The 16,554-nt window shown below is 37.9% G+C and overlaps 1 protein-coding gene and 1 non-coding gene across 2 annotated transcripts; both read right to left on the minus strand.

Annotated features, from left to right (window-relative positions):
• Nucleotides 1–945: 945 nt before the first annotated feature.
• Nucleotides 946–4,491, minus strand: LOC141639742 (protein FAR1-RELATED SEQUENCE 5-like). The gene is made up of 6 exons (XM_074448789.1): nucleotides 4,455–4,491; nucleotides 3,368–3,750; nucleotides 2,668–3,195; nucleotides 2,090–2,441; nucleotides 1,573–1,852; nucleotides 946–1,390 (listed from the first exon to the last, which is right to left on the minus strand). The coding sequence occupies exons 1-6, from the start codon at nucleotides 4,489–4,491 to the stop codon at nucleotides 946–948; spliced, it is 2,025 nt and encodes a 674-aa protein (XP_074304890.1).
• A 9,891-nt stretch (nucleotides 4,492–14,382) lies between these two features.
• LOC141639831 (small nucleolar RNA R71) lies at nucleotides 14,383–14,489 on the minus strand. Its single transcript, XR_012542696.1, has one exon. It is a non-coding gene; the product is annotated as a small nucleolar RNA R71 (small nucleolar RNA).
• Nucleotides 14,490–16,554: the final 2,065 nt, after the last annotated feature.

Genomic DNA, 16,554 nt, shown 5'->3' on the forward strand with positions numbered 1-16,554 from the left:
CTTCGCGGAGCCGCCTAATCTAACCCTAAATCCTTTTCCTTTAAAAACCGTGGTGCAAAAAAGCCAAAACTAAACCCTAGGGAAGGACGGGTGATACCCTGTCGTGGACGGGATTTAAATTTGGGGAAAAACGCTCCTAAAACGGGACGGAAAAGAGTTTAGGGTTGGATTAGGCGGCTCCGCGAAATCCAACCCCAAACCCTTTTCCTTAAACAAAGGTTGTTCGTAGTACAACACTATTACAGTAAAACCAAAACTAAACCCTAGGGAAGGACGGGTGATACCCTGTCGTGGACGGGATTTAAATTTGGGGGGAAAACGCTCCTAAAACGGGACGGAAAAGGGTTTAGGGTTGGATTAGGCAGCACCGCTTCGCGGAGCCGCCTAATCTAACCCTAAACCCTTTTCCTTAAACAAAGGTTGGTCATAGTACAACACTGTTATAGTAAAACCAAAACTAAACCCTAACCCCTTTTCCTTAAAAAATCGTGGTGCAAAAAAACCAAAACTAAACCCTAGGGAAGGACGGGTAATACTCTGTCGTGGATGGGATTTAAAGTTGGGGAAAAACGCTCCTAAAACGGGACGGAAAAGGGTTTAGGGTTGGATTAGGCGACACCGCGAAATCCTTAAACAAAGGGCATATTTATAAAACAAATTGTATAACACTGTTACTGTAAAACGTAGGAAATATGCTCCTAAAACGGGACGGAAAATGGTCCTAAAACAATATTTATTCTTTGTATAAAATGTTGTAAGTCTTTGTATAAAATGTTAACTATGATGTAGGAAAATCGAATGACTTTTTTCTTGTGATATGTTATTGTCAAAGCAACACACAATTCTACTTTTTATTTTTCTTTGTGACATATTATTGTCACAAAGAATGAAAAATCCTATTAATTATTGATAAGGTCACAATGTCACTGTAACATCATAACAGTATCAAACTTTTTTCTTTTTAGCTGCTTTCTCAGCAGCTTCATCAGCTATGTGAAGAGGGCATGTTCTCCTGTCGTGGGTAACTCTTTCTTTGCAGTATGCACATAGCCTCTTTGACTTGGCTGCTTTTTCAATGGCCTGTTGTTTAGCTGACTTCAATCTTTTTCCGCTGCCCTTGTTGTGTGCTTGTTCCGGAGGGTGGATAGTGACTTCAGACGATGAGCTGCAGCCCAACAGAATCTCCATCTCTTGGTCTTTTGTAAGCGGGTCAATACATAACTTCTGCCGGAACTCAACTAGGAGGGATGCTAACTCTTCCGTGTGTTCAGCAGGTAAAGTTTTGAGAACACTAACTATCTGACGGAACTCTGACCATACGTTGCACAAATGACTGTTATCAGACGTAGCCATATATGAATCCTTAATGGCATTCCCATTCGAATCAACCCTGGAAGTAAAAAAAAAAAGCAGTTTCGTTTATCATGGTGACAATGTTACTATAAGAAATTATGGTTACAATGTTATCAGTAAAACAATTCTTGTAACAAGTCAAAACTCATCCGTAATAATGTTTTCGAATCAAACTTGTTCGCTGCGTGTGTGTTATTTAGCCAACGATCTACAATGTACTTGCTTGGTATTCGCCCAATTCCTTTGCCCTTGTACACCCACATAATATGCCTGCAGAGTAATCCAATTCTTTCGAACAGTTTACACTCACATACTGCATCTGTGCTTCTAAGGTCTAACCTCACCTTGAAAATTCTGTCTGTCTCAGCATCGATTACATGAATTATGCGCACATGCTCCTCTTTCTCAAAGTCATCAACACCACATGAATCGGCAACCATTACTTCTTCTTGAAACACCTTGAACACAGCATGTGTGTATATAATAGCGCCATGCTTTTCTATAGGTAATTATGTCTTAAGCTCAGGCAATGAGTGGTCGCTGTTATAATCATCGCACCTTCGTGTATAGCGCTGCTGGTCCATAGCAGTTTGGAACCTGGTTTTAATGCAACAAGGATTCGACAACAAATTATTTATGTAACAATGAAACAATGGTACTGTAACATACACTGTTCCTGGGTACTGTAAGGAATGAAAAAGAGTTGTTTACCTCATCTAAAATTCGACCAGTGTACCAAAGTGATTCTCATAGCGCTTGAAAAACGAATTTGTACTTTCTGATCGCTGTGTTGTTCTTAATATGCAGCCCAAGGCAAGGTCACGATGGTAGGCAGGAATCCAATGGTGTATGTCGTCGAACATTGTAGTCAACCAATCATTATCTTCCAGCTCGAAATCTGAAATGACCTTCTGCCACTTCTCTTCGAACTCCGACGGCTCCATATCAGGGTCCCAAACAACAGCGTTAAAGCGAGCAAGGAAGTCCGTGTCTCTGCAGAGTGATGAACCAACTTTGTCCGTGATCTTTTGTGTAATATGCCACATACAATAACGATGCCTACCTGTCTTGAAAACAGAAGGGAAAGCCTATTGCATGCCAGTCATAATGAAACAGCAAGTCAGAACGTGATATTGACCAGTGATAGGGAAAGAGCAAGTGAGTAAATTATATGTTAGTAATTTAGTTACAGTAACATTGTTATTGAATAACCTTGTAAAAGAGGAAGAGATGCAACAGTGGTAGTTGGAGTCAGAAAGTTGTGGTACAATAATTTTAAGTAAGTCTGTTACAGTAACATTGTCACACTATTACCTTCTTTATACCAGGGCATTGATCCGTGATCATGAACTGCAGCTCTTTTTGTCCCATGGCAGTCAAGAAATGCTGAAAGGTCCATTGGAAGGAGATGTCGTCCTCGTGTAACAGGAGACAACCGGCAAACAACACCGACTTTCTGTGGTGATTAACACCTGTGAATGGTGTAAAAACCATATCATACTTGTTGGTTCCGTAAGTAGGGTCGAAGCTCACAGCATCCCCAAAGAATGAGTAGTTTCTAATACATGTAGCATCAGCCCAAAAGAACTTTGTTAGACGATTTTGCGAATCAACATCATAGGCGAAGTAGAACTGGGGTTGGGTCGCTTTGAGATTCTCGAGTCGATCGATGAAAAGGTCAGCATCTCTTGACCCAATGTAGAACTTGATATCTCTTTGAAAGTTCTTAAAATCTATCAATGTAGCACCGATATTTTCATACCCATTGACAAGTTCCTTAACCTGTCTAAAGGTCAATCCAGCGCTAATATTCAACTTGGAGTTGTCCAAGATAAGCGTCTTCTAGAACATATCAAGGGATCGTGAAATCTTACTGAGATCTCTGTTACAGACAGAGGTGAGACGATGATTGTGGACTTCAGAAAAATCGTCAATCATAGCTGGGCCATCAAGGCCATGTAGAAGGGCAAATCTGACGTACGCTCGGCATCCAATTCTTGTGATTTTAACTCGCCGTAATCGTACTATTTGTGGACGAACCATCACCCATATTCTCATCATCCTTGGTTCGGGACATTTGTTTCGGTTTAGATTCCCTGAACCCTTGACGGTTGCAGACTACGAATTTTTGGTGTGCAACACCACCTCGTAGTGTTTTCGTACTGTGCTTCCGAGGGGTAAATCCACATGACCGAGCATAAACCTCGTAGAACTTGATTCTAGCCTGAAGGGAGGCGAAAACTGCACCAATGGTAGGTCTAAACGTGTGCTCAACCACACGCATCCAGCGCTCACCTCCATTAGGCGTGTGAGACAGAACAAGCTGGTTATTTGGTTGAGGATTGGGTTGCTCTTGGACAATTGGCGTAGAATGGGGTTGAGTAACAGTACTTGAGTCTGTAATACAAAAAGGAAAATGGAAAATGAATATATGTGATTGTGTTACAGTAACATTGATATTGTAACAAGTCGAGCACTGTAAGCATTTGTGCAGAACAGGAATATACGAGACAGGGGAACAGGAATATACAAGACAGGAAAAGAGGTCAAATATAATGAAATTTGACCGAAATTGAACGAGAAAATCAACAAATACAAGGATATTTGACCTAATATTTAAGACGAAAGCAACTACGAGTATAATCAAAGGAAAGGAGACCGTAAATTGGAGTAGAAGTGAACGGATTTCATTAAAATTAAAGCAAACATAAAATCGATTAACCTAAAAAACTGAAAAGCAACAGAATAAAGACAAATATAATCAAAATTGACGGAATGTGACAATAAAGCAACTGCGATTGTAAGCGAAGCGAGAGAGAACGCAAATATGAAAATTCGATAGGAAAAACAACAAATACAAGGATATTTCACCTAATATTAAAGAGAAAAGCAAGTACGAGAATAATCAAAGGAAAGGACACCGTAAAATTGAAGTAGAAGTGAACGGATGTCATTAAAATTGAATCAAACATAAAATCGATTAACCTAAAAAACTGAAAAACAACGGAATAATGAAATTACAATAGCGAATGATAAGCGACATAGAATCCAGATGAAATCGCGAAAAGGAAAACTGAAAACGAAAGGATTACGGAAATTACCTGTTTGCATGTTAATGTCGATAGAATCTGCATCCATTGTAGCAACGAGAACTTGGAAAACAGACGAATTTGATTGATTTGTGAATGAATTGATAAAAGCGAGTAAAAAACAGGAACCTAGGGTTTGTTTGCTTGATTCAGAGGATTATTTTGACTTAGAGAGAGATACTGAAAGCGAGGGAAAGAGACGGAGGAGAGAAAGAAAGTGGCGAATTATGAGGGGAGGTTTGAATTCTTAGCTTTTATAGGTTTGTTATAATTTCTGAGATTTAATCTCATCCGTTGATTAGGAGTAGATCTAATGGATGAGATTAAAATGCTAGACTCGCCTAAGATACCTAGACTCACTTGATGCAATTTCTATATATATATATATATATATATATATATATATATATATATATATATATATATATATATATATATATAGGGTCGGGATCCGGTGAGAACCACTAATATAATGAGAACCGTGAGAACCACTCATAACCATGAGATCTTAGACAAATAAAGTGTCGATCTTTCGTCCTACCCCCTAACCCTTCGTACCAGTACCCTTTTTATCTTCAATTTATTTTTCTCTCCCTAAACACCTTACTGCTTCCTCTAATTAAAGAATATGCTTCAATATTCAGTTGCTTTCTTCGTCAATGGAGACGCAAATCGTACTATCCTTCACCGTTCATCAAAATTCGATGAGGTTTGTTTGATTTCTCAATTAATTTCCTTGAATTTCGAGTTTATGTTTTTAGAATTTGTTAATTCGTCAACAAATTAGGGTTGACGAATTGTTGATTCGAGTTTGTACATATATAATTGGGGTTTTGAATTGAAATTGGTGTTGTAGATTAAGAAATTGGGTTGCGAATGAGTTAATCTTTTGTTTTTGGATCTGTGCCTTCTCATGATTTCATCATCCAACTAGTATATGATCTGAAAATTATGCTTGATTTGCGGCTAGGACTAGCTTGTTAGTATTAAAAGCGGATCGCCCTCTGTAAAATTTGTCCTCTGGAATTTGATAATTTCCGTGATCAAATTGTTACTAAACTTTGTTAACTTAAGATGGAGTACAAGAGAACAAGTTCTGCACTCTGCCAATATTATTAGCTAGTCATTTCTCTTGCTGTAGATTAATTAAGTGTTCAATTATTGAGCATTGTCCATGTCTCATGCATGTTGCGATTATTTCTCGATATTGGATCGCACAAATTGGAAGACGAATATTTCGACAGGATTGTTGGTGCCTTACCTCTTCTTTAGTCTTCCATTGGTGTTGTTTGCCTTCTTGTGCACGGGTTTTGGTTCACCTTAGAATTCCTACTTTCCTAGTAATCAGAAGCTAGCTACATTCTACTCGAATAATTTCTGTAATCCCGTACTGGTTGCTTTGAAATGCAGGGGACAGTTCGGAATGTGGGTTACTTTCATAGCAATTGTACTGCGCCTTTTCTTCCCACGTCAATTCCCTGGTATGCATCTTCCCGTCCACATTTCTAGTCATCTTAGGCTAGGCTAAGTGAGATTGCGAGTTTTGAACTAGATGGACCATATCACTTTGAGTATGCCTGAGACTTATTACCTTTGTGCTGCAGATTGGCTAGAATTGCCAGGTGCGATAATTCTGATAATAGTGGTGGCTCCTGATTGGATTGCCGACACTCTTTGAGATAACGTGGTTGGGGCAGCAGTGTGTTTAGTGATCGGGTGTTACTTGTTGCAAGATCACCTTCGAGCTTCTGGTGGATTCCGGAATTCATTCACAAGGGCAAATGGCATATCAAACTCATTCGGCATTGTTCTTTTACTGGTTTTTCCAGGGATTGTATGCTAATAATGTTTGACAGTGACTCTGAGACCGACCTTGAGAGATGGTTGTGGGTGAGATTCAGGTCCAGTAAGGATCTCAGCTTATCAAGATCAGGTATTGGGCCCGAAAGAGAGTTGCTAATGAGATCCAATAGGACTGGAAGTTGATTCAAGTTCGAGCTCGTCGGATCTGCCCGGATAAGTCGTCGTGACTCAAGTTCAAGCTCAATAAGTTGCCACAATTCCCGTAACTACAGGTATACTTCCTGACGAATTGTTGGCGGATAAATCAAGAAACTGTAAAGACTTTAACTTGCTTATCCAAGCAGGAATGCTACCATCTAAGTGATTATTTCCCATGTCGAGGTTAAATAACAGCTTCAAATTCTCATTCTTATTCCATTGTTCTTTGCAATTCTAACTTTGCTCTCCTGTCTGCTTCATATGTAAAAAAAGAATCCAAAAATATTTTGTTGTCACTTTCTTGATGTCGTTGCTTTTCGAGTAAAACACCCGAGCTCTTAATTCTTCTACGTTTTACTTATTTTGAAAGCCAATTAGCTCAAATGGAAGAGCATTGTGCAATTCACAAGATGTGGGTTCGACTCCCATATTGGCCATGAAATATCAAATCTTTCTTTTACTCTTAAGAATGAAAAATAGTGTAATTGGTAATCCCATTTAATTCAAGTATGGCATATATGGTAATAATTTTGGTATATATAATAGTCTTTGAAATGCTTGTATTAAACTTTTGATAATTGCAAAGCTATTTCACGAGCTCAATGCCATTGTTGCTGCTCGCCAGCGCCATTGCCCGAATATGATTTTATCCTACTAAATAATTGTATTGTATTGCTTGCATCATGAAATGTTCCTATCGTTGCATTTGCGATTTAATAGGCTATATGGGACTCGAACCCATACCTTTTGTGCACAATTTGCACATTGCTCTACCATTGAGCTAATAGCCTTTAAAATACGCCATACAAATACGATTATGAAATAACGGGCGTTTCATATTATGGCAGCCTAAATAACTGATATAAGGACACTGAAATGTTTCTCACATAGTAAGATATGTAAGAGATACACTAAAATGCCTTGTAGTTACATAAAAAGACCGGTAAATACATTAAATCTCTTCCACCGTCATTTCCCTTATTTTATGTATATAGAACCTTATTTCATGTACATAGGATCTATTCATGCCCATATAAAATTAATGTCCTTAACTAACAGTAATTAGTATCATAATATAGCCAACTAATGCAACTGAAGAATTTTTTAATACACATAGAACCTTTTTTCATGCACATAGAACCTTATTTCATGCACATATAATTTTATTTCGTGCACATAGAACACTTATTTCATGCGCATATAATTTTTTTTCATGCACATAGAACCTTATTTCATGCACATAGAATCTTATTTCATGCCCATAAAATTAACGTCCTTAACCAAAAGTAATTAGTATCATAATATAACCAACTGTAACTGAACAACTTTTTCATGCACATAGAACCTTATTTCATGCATATAGAACCTTATTTCATGCATATATAACCTTATTTCATGCACATATAATTTTATTTATGCCCATTTAACACTTATTTCATGCACATAGAACCTTATTTCATGCACATAGAACCTTAATTCATGCACATATAATCTTATTTCGTGGCCATATAAAATTAACGCGTCCTTAGCCAATAGTAATTTGTATCAGAATATAACCAACTGATATAACTGAAAAAGTTTTTAATGCAGATAGAACCTTATTTCATGCACATAGAGCCTTATTTTATGCACATATAACCTTATTTTATGCACATTTAACACATATTTCATGCACATAGAACCTTATTTCATGTGTTTAATTTATACATCAACAACTTTACTATTCCAAACATAGCACTGCACATTCTTCTCAACTAGCAGATAACCGTGCAAATTGACAGTCAAATTTCTCTTTTACAGTTTTTGATAGGCAATAGCTAATAATATCACTTATCTCAGTCAAATAATGCTACTTCAGTCCTAATAGGCAAGGGCTAATTCTAAGAGTTAGAACTTAGAAGTCAGATAGCTTTGAGCTAGATAGCATTTTGTAGGCAAGAGTCTGACTAGCTCAACTTCAATATGAATAGCAATTTGTCACATATGTTCGACCTTTAAGCAAACACAGCATATCAATTTCACTTAACTACAGAACTTCAGGTTAGCGAACCATACCTTGAATTCCTTTTTCTACTTGTTAACTTGAATGTGGAGATACACTGAGGCATGGTTTACAAAACAACGTTTCCAAACTGTTTAGAAATAGTCCGAAAAACAACAATTAATAGTGAAAGGATAGACTTACATACACTAGCAAGAACATCTGTTCCAACACAAAAAAGCACGCCAGACAAGAAAGAATTGAATGGGAATGATCCAACTGTCGCCATATAAGCCACCTGTTTGAAACACATACGTTAGTGCACACGCGCGGAAAACATATCAAGCGACATCTGGAGAAGCAGGGCCATGCACAAGATTATCTCAATAGAGAATTATACTGAAGCAGTTCTTGTATTAGATGTCAGCAAAAGAAAGAAAAGTACAATCAAGAAAACAAGGAAACGACACTTTAATTGTAACTAAAATTGTGAATAGCAGAACAGAACAGAATCAGCAGGGATATAGCAGCAATAGTCTCGTGAATTAAAGAGAAATAAGTCCCCTTCTCCCAAATAAATACTAACTTTTGCAAAAGCCTAAGGGCCTAACCATATCAATGATATGAAACCACCCCTATTTTACCCTAAGCTTCATAATTGAGGAATATGATAGAGGAAATTAGAGTAATCCAACCTGAAAGTGGAACGAAAAACTTAAACAGGACCTGAAACGACCCATCCTGATCAAATTAGACTATTTTTCGAGTCTAGTTCAGTTTAATTTATCCATCCTGGAGTTGGGATCCTCTTAATTTCATACCCACGCGATAAAATAAGATACTCCGATTCACAATCACGTCACAAACAAGCTAAATTTAAACCATCGACCCAAGGCAAGACTCTCTCAGCAGAGTCAACCAATTTCAGTTAAAGGGAGACATAGTGAAAGGAGATGAATGAATTAATTCAGTTCCTTCTCTCGGAATGAACAAATGCTTACCCAGTACTAACTAATGAGCGGGCAAAAGATAAACAACACCAGAAGGCGCAAACTTAATTAACCAAATGAGCCAACCAAATTGAACACTGAGAGTAATGGAGAACTAGCTTTCAGAATGTTACTAAACTGACGGCTTATAAGAGCAAGCCCAATTGATAGATTCATTAAGCAAAAACTGTATTTAAGTCGATAACAGATAGTAAAAACAAGAACAGAGTTTCTAAACCAAGAACAAAATAGTCGCAATTGGCGCGAAACTGTATCACACTTTGTCTGTCCCAAATTAACAGAACACTAGATACACAATCGTCATTAATTACATAAAAGCATGAATTTGTATCCTCTTCTTACTAAGCTTAGAGGCAAACATAATTCTCAAGTAATTTACATTAAACTAAGAATTTGTCAAAATGTAACAATCAATTAGCTTAAATTAAAGAAACTACTACAAATTAGGGTTAATCGCACAATGTATCTGAAAATAATTACAAGCATGGATAAATTAGGGAAAACATGAACTATAATTGTTATTAATTTGATAAAATTACCTGAATTTGCAGGAATAACACTCAATTATGGCGATGGAAGCGAATATGAAGAGCGAAATTGTTGGCAATCCGATTTTGATGAATTAGTTCAATCAGATATTCAGAAGCGTCGGGAATGTGAAGATCAAAAGTTGAGACAGTATGAAATCAATCGGTGTGAAAAAAAGAGGAGTGAGATTGGCAAATTTGTAAAATGACGGGATAGGAAGGTTTATTAAATTTTGTTGACTTAATCTCAGCCCTTCTATTGATTGAGATCTAACGGATGTGATTGGTTCTCACGGTTCTCATAGGATCCGAATCTATATATATATATATATATATATATATATATATATATATATATATATATATATATATATATATATATATATATATATATATATATATATATATATATATATATATATATATATATATATATATAGGGTCGGGATCCGGTGAGAACCACTAATATAATGAGAACCGTGAGAACCCTTACTAAATCATCCTCAAATCTTGTTCCGAAAGTTTTGATGGATCATTTACCCTTACCTTAGTTTATTCCAACACATTTTTAGTATAGCCAAACAAAATTTTTTAATTTTATTAACAAAATATAAACTTAATGTATTAAAATTCAATTAGGTATACTAAAATGCCTATAGATGCACTAAAACGAATATTAGGTGCATGAAAATTGTTACGTGCATGAAAATGATTACTAGGTGCATGAAAATATCAAGCTCTAGGTGCACGAAAACGAGTTCTAGGTGCGGAAAATTGCTAAATACATGAAAAATGACTAGCAGGTGCATGGAAATTAATAAAATATTTCTCGTATCGATTCCAGTCAATAATTTATACTTTTTGGACCAAGGGATATGTTATATAGGCATAAAATTCTATGCCGAATCCAAATATGTCGTTATTTTTAAGAAAAAAAATCTGTAAGGTGGAGTTCTCACGGTTCTCATTATGTTGGTGGTTCTCATAGGATCCGAATTCTATATATATATATATATATATATATATATATATATATATATATATATATATATATATTTGCTTTTATTTTTTGTAATATATTTTTTTTATTAGAGATTTTTATTATGATATATATTTATACTATTTTTGTTTCTGTTCAGGGTGATGCAGCTTGTCTCCACAATGCTTATCAGGCTACCTCTTTGGTGGCCAGGATTAATCTTATGAGATCTGATTATGATAAGCTGAAGTCTGAATTGGATTTCGCTCGGGCTGATCTGGCTACAGGGATTACTAACTTGGCAAAGGTGCAGGCTAAGAGGGACGCTGCCAAGACTGAGGCCGGCTCGAGAAAGCAGCTTTTGCAGGAGGCACTGGACAGGAATGAGGATCTTACCCTGGAGAGGGATGATTTGGAGTGCAAGCTTGATGATGCTTCCTTGTACTTCTATCTCAAGGGGAAAGTGGCTGTTATGTCGGAGCCTGTGGAGGCCAGGGTAAATTGGAACCCGGAAGCTGAGATGTCTATTGCTGCTACTAAGTATCATGACCCGCATAATATGGGTGAGGACCAACAGGTCGACTCTCCAGGGGAGCAAGATGTTGATGCTGATAGGCAGCAGGATACTGGTGCTGATCAGGCCAAAGATAATAGTGCAGATGCTGCCTCCTAGGGAGGGCTGTAATTTTATATTTTTCTTGATGGTATTGGCCCATCCAGGGGGGATGTCCCTGGAAAGATGATTTTAATTTCTTGTTTTTGTGTGCTTGGCTGGTCAGGGAGTTTATCCCCGGCCTTGACAATTATTTTGGCGCCTTTTCCCCAGGGGGAAAGGGCTTTTTATAAATATGATGGTAGTGGCCTTCCTTGGCTCACTTTATTTATTTCTTGATGTCTTATTGTTTCCGGTTTTTTATTTTCCTTTGTTTAGAATTTCCTGCAAACTTTATTTCTTCAAACCTGTTAACCTATTAGATTTTTGATGTCACCATAATTAGAGCACATTTAGTCCCCGAATTAGCCTTGTTCCCATGCTTTTTAGTCCATATTTGGGTCATTTATTGTCTTTAGTTCTTTGTTTTGCATATTCTTTGAGGTTTTGATCCCTTGGTAAGAAAGGAGTGCAAACCTTGCATTTTCATGGAAAAACGAGACTAAATTGATTGAATTTAATGACCAAGCATCAAGGAGAGACAAGATTAGAAGGCCTTTGTACATACTATAGTAGATAGGCAATGATGAGAAAAGATCCTTGCATCCCCGAGGAAATCCCCAAGGATTTTATGAAGAAAAAGGAAGAAAAGAAGAAGAAATGAGACTACCCAGCAATCCGTGCGGATTGTCCAGAAGACGCCCGTCCTCCACCACCACAATCCAAGCGTCTTCACCCCAAGACGCCCGGGCAGCAGCTCCAGAAGACGCCCGTCTTCACCCCAAGACGCCCGGGCAGAGACCACAGAATCCGCCCATCCCGTGCTAAAGACGCCCGGATTCCCAGGCAGACCATTTCGTTTCTTCAAGTTTCAAAGAAAGATGCCCATCCTTCCAAAACGACCGGCGTTTCCTTAAGTAGGGACTTAATCGTCATTTAAGCCCTTAGTTAACCCTAATTCCTACACCTAATCCCCACTATAAATACCCTATTAGTCTAATTAGAAGGGCATGTTCTTCTTAGCAATCTTTAGTGTAGTTAATATCAATCAAATCTCTCTTTAGTTTTGTAATCAACAATTAATCAAGTTTTAATACAAGTTTTATTTCCTTAATCTCTCTTTTGTTCATCCTTTATTTTGGGTAATTGAAGATTATTTGGGTTATTATTGGGAGATTGACAACCTCTCAATCAAGCATCAAGTACTTCTTTCATTCTTTGCTTTATTATTGGAATCATTAGTAGGTATAATTCTCTTAATCCCTCTTTAATTATTGCTAATTACCTTCATTTATTCATCATGTTTCACTTTGTTGGTATGATTGACAACCTTGCTAGCATGTTCAACATGATAATGAGTGAGTAGTCCCTTAGCTAGGGTTAATGGGTAATTAGGGGAATCCAACATGGGGAATGACTCATGCTTAAATTAATATGCTTTCATGGTTTATTTGCTTGCTTGTTATGATCTCAACTCATGCACATGTTATGTTTGATGAAATGTGAGCCTATGAATCCTTGCATTTTTTACCCATCACCTATCTTTTCAATGAGACTTATAAGACATAAACCAACTCGAGTCTCATTAGACCATGCATGTTGTTGAGTAGGGAAGACTAAGTCGACTTGTAGGTGTTGTACGATCTAATCGATTCGGCTCCGGGACCCAAACTTTCCTAGGATTGTAAGATATAAACCAACTCAATCCATCACAACAATAATTGCTTGCTTATAATTTGAGAACATATTTGTATGATCAATTCCCATGAATCCCCTATGACCCCATGACACCCTAGTGCTTTTTATCAATTGTTTACAACCCTTTTAATTCATCTTGCTTGTTTACTTTCATTGTTATTTAGTTTAGTGACCTTCTACATCAAACCCCAATTGTGACACCCCTAAGACATCGCTAGTTGCAATAGAAATCTCATCTCAATTCCCGTCCCTTGGGATCCGACCTTTACTTGCCTCTTTACTAATTGTAGAGTTGTTGGTGAAGTTATAAATTGTGTTTTGGTCTAGGTGCTCCTAACGACAAGTTACCAAAAAGACATAGTTCATAGTCCGACCAAAAATGGCGCCGTTGCCGGGGACGGTGTTAACTTGATTTAGATTTTCTTATATTGTTATTAGTTGTGTCTTTCTTTGCCTTGGGGAAGTAAAACTCCTCAAGGTTTGTTCTAATTGTTTTCAAGTTGTTTGATATTTTGCATGTCTAGAAGGTCACAAGGTGACTTGTTACCTTTTGATCGTGAAATTGAAAGAACTTTGACAACCAATAGAAGACTTGCTAGGAGAACTTTGAGAGGTATTGGTGAGGTTGTAGATATTCAAACAACTATTGAGTTCATCAACCCTTTTGCAAGAGAAGGTGGGAGGAACCCAACACAAAATCCAACACAAAATCAACCCACAATGCCTAAGTTTTCATCATATTCCGTACCCACCGAGGAGAACCTACCCAATGGTACTCCCACACCACAACATCTAACCGGAAATTTTATTGCCAAATCCGCATTTATCCAATTAGTCGAAAGAAGACAATTTGGGGGGATGCCTAGTGAAGACCCTCACTCTCATATGGAGAACTTTTGTGACTATTGTGATGCGATTTCTCAAACCGGTGTAACTCAAGACCAAATTCGATGGGTCTTATTTCTTTTTTCTCTAATTGGCACCGCGAAACAATGGTTGAAAGGCCTTGATAAGGCTACTCTCGAAATTGATTCTTGGAAGAAGTTGGCTCTAGCTTTCTACAAAAAGTTCTATCCACCGGAAAAGACTAACATGCTAAGAGCTCAAATTACGGGTTTTAAGCAAAGGGATGAAGAATCTTTGTATGAAGCTTGGGAGCGATTCAAAGGAATTTGTCACTCATGTCCTCACCATGGACTTAGCGAGTGGTTCTTGGTACAACAATTTTGGAACGGTCTATATGAAGATTCAAGGAACATTCTCAACATGGGATTAAATGGAATGTTCACCGAAGTTGATGACAATCAAACTTGGAACAAAATTGAGGAAATGGCGGTCCATAACTCACAATATAGTAGACCTCGCAAGGCTACTAGAGGAGGAAAGCATGAAGTGGACTCCATTACTCAATTGGGTGCTCAACTTAGTGCTCACATTTGGAGCAGGAGCTCTGAGTTCGAATCCTACCACAGACACTATCGTAAACAACCAGGCACACACACTTGCACAAAGGGAATGGGTGCAGTTTAATGGTCAAGGTCTAACACCATGGGGCCTGACCATGGTCCATCTAGCCTAAGGGAGGTGGCCACTACAACCTTGCCTAGGAACCTTCCTGCTGCTGACGTCCACATCAACACAAAAATCACCCAACAGGAGCACATGAGGAGTAGTACTATTGTAGCTGTTATTTTGTCCATTTCATGAGTCATTGCATTCCTAGCTGTACTGTCTTAATTCCGTTTGTTCTTTTCTGTTCTAAAACCCTAAAAACACTTGCCATTTGAGGACTATAAATTCTGTAACCATCCCTGAAAAAAGGGCAGCTTTTGATAAAAAGAAGAACCTGCATTTCTGCAGCTTATTTCCTGTGCGGAGTATAAGGACCAGTTACCTGTGTGGGACTGCATCCTTAGCTGACATGTGTTGGCAGCATTTTACCTTAGTCCTTTTGTTTTTACCCCTGTGAATGTCACCATCAATTCTCGTTCATTGGGAGCTTGTTATTGCTGCATATTTTATTGAGAGTTGTTCAAAGTTTTCACCAAAAAGGAACCAACTTTAATCTGAGTTTCCATAAAGTTTAAGGCTTGTTTACTGCAAATACATTTCTAAGCTTAGTTCATTTATTATATGCTCTACATTGGTTATCAGAGCCAAGGCTAAAACTACCTATATATACACCACCTTTTGTTTTTTTTCAACCCCTCAAAAAAAACAAAACTCAAACAAAGAAAGCAAGCATAAATGGATAATGAGAGATTAAACCTCCTATAAGATACTGTCAGGAGATTAGCTGGTAGTATGGAGACCATATCAACGACTGTCAACAGGCTGGTTCAGGATCGAGCCACAGAAGAAAACTCTGACTCTGATGAAGCTATACCAGGAAGGCCTAGATCAGGTAAACATGACAACTCTATTAAAATAGATTTCCCTGAGTTTAATGGTAGTCTGAACCCAGATGACTTCCTAGAATGGCTTAGATCCATGGAAAGAATCTTTGAGTTCAAAGGATACAATGATTCAAAGAAGTTTAAGGTAGCTATCTTAAAACTAAAGGGCTATGCTTCACTCTGGTATGAAGGCATGAAAAACCAGAGATTAAGGGGGGGGGGGGGGGAGAACCTATCAAATCCTGGGATAAACTCAAAAACAAAATGAAAACTAAGTTTATTACTACTGACTACACCCAAGACTTGTTTCTGAAACTTACTCACCTAAGACAAGGGGATGATTCTGTAGAAGCCTATCTCAGGGAATTTGAAAACCTAACCCTACAGTGTGAGTTACAAGAGAAACCAGAACAGAAAATGGCTAGGTTCATAGAGGGGTTAGATCCAAAAATTGCTGCTAAGGTTAAACTACAACCCCTATGGTCCTTTGATGAAGTAGTCAGGGTGTCCCAAAAGCTAGAAAAACAAGGAAAAGAAAATACCACTGCACCAAAAACACAATACAAACCCCAAAGTTCCAAGCTTTACACCCCTGTCAAGTTTAATATGCCTCCTAAAGAAGAAAAAGGGAAGGCCAGCATCAGTAGGTCTCCTCCTGGTGACCTGAAGAGAAGGTGTTACCAATGTCAGGGTTATGGACATTTCAGTAGAGAATGTCCCACCAAAAGAACCCTCACTGCAATGGAAATCCAACTTATGGAAGAGGATGGGGATATTGAAGTGGAAGGCCCCTTTGAGGAGTCCACAGAAGAGGAAGTCGGGGACAATCGATAGAGAGCGAGCATCGGCCCCCGATGAAGGTCCAAAG

The sequence above is a fragment of the Silene latifolia genome, unplaced genomic scaffold (genome assembly GCF_048544455.1).
Source record: "Silene latifolia isolate original U9 population unplaced genomic scaffold, ASM4854445v1 scaffold_57, whole genome shotgun sequence".
NCBI lineage: Eukaryota > Viridiplantae > Streptophyta > Magnoliopsida > Caryophyllales > Caryophyllaceae > Silene > Silene latifolia.

Bases quoted from the DNA above. Each gene is read 5' to 3' on its own strand.
- LOC141639742 (XM_074448789.1), bottom strand. From the start codon at position 4,491: ATGGATGCAGATTCTATCGACATTAACATGCAAACAG. The intron at 2,442-2,667 runs GTAATAGTGTGA...GGCATGCAATAG, and splicing joins AATGCCCTGGTATAAAGAAG to GCTTTCCCTTCTGTTTTCAA. The intron at 1,391-1,572 runs GTACATTGTAGA...TTTTACTTCCAG, and splicing joins ATTGGGCGAATACCAAGCAA to GGTTGATTCGAATGGGAATG.